This window comes from Gavialis gangeticus, unplaced genomic scaffold (assembly GCF_001723915.1).
Source record: "Gavialis gangeticus isolate Ggan-Ray unplaced genomic scaffold, GavGan_comp1, whole genome shotgun sequence".
NCBI classification, from domain to species: domain Eukaryota; kingdom Metazoa; phylum Chordata; order Crocodylia; family Gavialidae; genus Gavialis; species Gavialis gangeticus.
In genome coordinates this window covers 38,870,424-38,873,690 of record NW_017729028.1, presented here as the reverse complement: position 1 = coordinate 38,873,690, position 3,267 = coordinate 38,870,424, and the positions used below count along the sequence as shown (strand labels likewise).

The window sequence follows — 3,267 nt, the reverse complement described above, 5'->3', positions numbered from 1 at the left end:
CCCCTGCTCTCTCCCCCCCACCCCCCTCTCCCGTTCCCCATCCGTCTTCTAACTTTCACTTCCAGTGTCCAAAGCTTTCTGAAGCACTTTGGAAGCTCTGAACCGCTTCAGACAGCTTGAACGAGCCAGTGCTTTGCTCCGGCCATGCTGCTTCAGACACCAAAGCATCCGAAGCAGCCCCGGATCCAAAGCACGATCTGAAGCCTCGCACAGCCCTAGAGATTATACAATTTCTCTAGATAATCTGTTTCAAAGCATAACCCTCACAGTTGGAAAGTTCTTCCTAATATCCAACCTACATTTCCTTTGTTCCTATCAAGTTTTGACCTGTTGGCCACAGGGAATAGCCCATCACCACCCTCTTTATAACCACCTTTCTGGTATTTGAGGTCTGTAATGAAATCCGCTTTCAGTCTTCTCTTCTCCGGGCTAAATACTTCCAGTTCTTCCAATTCGTGTTTTCCAATCCTCTAATCATTTTAGTCAGTGTCTGCTCCACTTATTCCAATTTGTCTTTGTTTTTCTTAAAGTGTGGCATCCAGAACTGGATGCAATATTCCAGCTTAGGCACCACCAGTGCTGAATAGTGGAAGGACCACTTCCCATGACTTGCAGATGATATTCCTGTTAATACAGTCCAGTATGCCATTGCCTTTTTTTTTTTTGCAATAGCACACCAGTGACTTATATTCAGCTATATTCAGTGTTGCAGCTTAGCCACCTAGCCAGTCATACTCCACCTTGTATTTGTGCATGTAATTGTGCCATCCTAAGTGAAGTACTTTGCACTTCCATAATTGAATGTCATCCAGTTAAGACTGTTTTCCTTATTATTATCAAAGTGTTTTTAAATCCTAATCCTCCCTTCCAAAGTATCTTCTAGTGTCATCTAGAAACGTACTAAGTGTGTACACAATCCTATCCTCCAAGTCATTAACCAAGATAAAGATTCCTGGGGAATCCTATTTGAAATGTCTTCCCTTTTTGACATTGAGTCATTGATGACTACTATTTGAGCATGTTGACCCAACCAGTTGTGCACCCCACTTATAGCTGGTTCATTTAGACTACATTTACTTTGCTTACTCATGAGAAAGGCATGGGACACAGCATCAGAAACCTTTCTAAAATTGAGGAATATCACATCCACTGCCTGTCATGTTGTTGTATAAAGAAATCAGATTGGTCAAGCGTGACTTGCTTTTGACAGACATGGTGCCTGTTCCCGATTACTTTGTTATCATCCAGCTGCATAGAGATTGATGCCTTGATGGTACGCTTCAAAATCTTTCCATGTGTCAGTATTAACAGACAGAAGACACATACACCTTCAGCAGTTCAGCTGACCCTAGGCAACCAGAGACTGACAGTTGGACCAATTCAACATCACTCTGGGTAGGCTCGGACAGGAAATATATCTCATCTTCCTTGACCAGAACAGTAATTGGATGCAATATATTGCTTGGTATCACTGATAAGGAATGGAAAGTAGGTGGCTAATGAAGAATTGTCGGAAAGATTACTCTGAGACATACATGATGACTGAAAGACAAATGGAGGGTGGTGCAGAACCTGGGATTAAGAGTCCTAGATGAGTGTCTGCAGCAGAAGCAGGGACAGCAGAAGAGGCTCCTCCAAAAATTTCCAGCACCTGCTACTTCTGTACAGTAAAGAATGACTTAGGAAAAATGTACTCTCACACCACAAAGCCAAAAAGGTGCTACATTATGCATCAGGAGAGAGAAGGGATGGCATAAGGGGTAGGACAGATGGACCGTAAGCAGAGAAGATCACTAGCTGGAAAATCAGGAATCTATCCCTTAGAGGATCTCGTTGCTTTAAAGCATTAGGAAACTAGAGTTTTAAAAGTACTTCTTGCTTTTTCTTGTCCATGGAACCAAAATATAATACTGACATACCTATTTCTTTGCAGTGAAAAGCCCACAAAGGAACCAGACGTGCTACGTGTGTAATTACACAGAAAACTTATGCAACACCAGCAAAGAGCTCTTGGTGTATTGCACCTTTCAAAACCGCATCAACGGAAGCGTTCGAAGTCCTGACATGAAACTACATTTGATCCCTGGTAAGATGAAATCTTAGCAATGATATGGAGCGTTTGAATGTAAAATATTCATGTGTTTGTTAAATCAGAGGCCCTGTAAGGTAGCACTGAGGCTACCTATATCACCAGCGTGGGCTTTAGTTACAGTTGACTGGGAATTTTCTCTCAGGTTTTTATGTTGGGGTTTTTTCTTCTTTTTTTGATGGACAATGTGGATTCCACAAGAAAACTCTAATTATGCTGAATGTTTCAGAATTAAAGCAAAGTGCTTTGCTTCTAACTCAGTTCAGGATGCAACTCTATTTCCACTTGAGCTGCCACAATGTCTTCTGGGAGATGTAGTCTGGGGGCCTCACTCCCCCTTCTTCCTTTTGGGCTTGATTCCCCATCAAGGTTACATCTCTCAGGATGCAGCATAGTCAAAGGGCGCCCATATTGCACTGCAGCAGTTCAGCTTCTACAAGATTTAGGGAGAGGTTGTGGTGCATCCTGAGAAGTGTCTGCCCAGGGAGTCCAGCATCTAAGAAGAAACAAGGACTTAGTGCACTCCAGCGACAGCTTGCACTGGGTCCCAAAGCAGCTCATGCGAACACAGATACACATCAGCTGGAAATTAGAGTTGACAAATATGACTGAATTGCAACTCCTACAGAAGTTTTTGTTCCATGAAAGTTTTGCTATTTCAACTTCCCATTGTGATTTGGGAGAGGGAAAATGTCAAAGTGTTGAACTTCCCCGGGAACAAAAATTCTGCATTGTCAGCAGCATCACTATGGTGCCAAGCTCTCGGACAGTGCGCGGCAGTAAAGTATTCATACTGATCGGGTAGGGATGGGAGGGAGGAACTACTGCACAAACAAACTACTGCAACTCCTAGAACAGTCATGGTCTTTCTACTCGTGAAGATCAGCCCCTGAGTTGGGGGGATAAAACTAAAACATGTCAGAGGTGGTCTAACCTGCCACGATAAATCAAAATCTACCACCAAAAAAAAATGTGCATGTGTATTTGCTCACGCAACTGACCTAGTGAATGGCAGTTTTTCATAACGTTTCGTAACGTGTGTGTATGCAATGCATAACATGTACAAGCACCCCTGGTACTCCAAGCAGGAATCAGAGACATCCTGTTCTCAGATCGCTTCAGATTGTAGGAGAAATGAGCCTCCTTTAATGGATGATGCCTGCATTAGAAAAGCAGTA

At 43.0% G+C, this 3,267-nt stretch overlaps 1 protein-coding gene across 1 annotated transcript in view; it reads left to right on the top strand.

Moving 5' to 3' along the window:
- Nucleotides 1-3,267, top strand: part of ADGRF5 (adhesion G protein-coupled receptor F5) — a 74,650-nt gene that overhangs the window by 41,785 nt on the left and 29,598 nt on the right. The window contains exon 13 of the mRNA XM_019520690.1: nt 1,934-2,086. Within this exon, the coding sequence (XP_019376235.1) occupies nt 1,934-2,086 (153 nt within the window). The remainder of the gene's footprint in view (nt 1-1,933; nt 2,087-3,267) is intronic.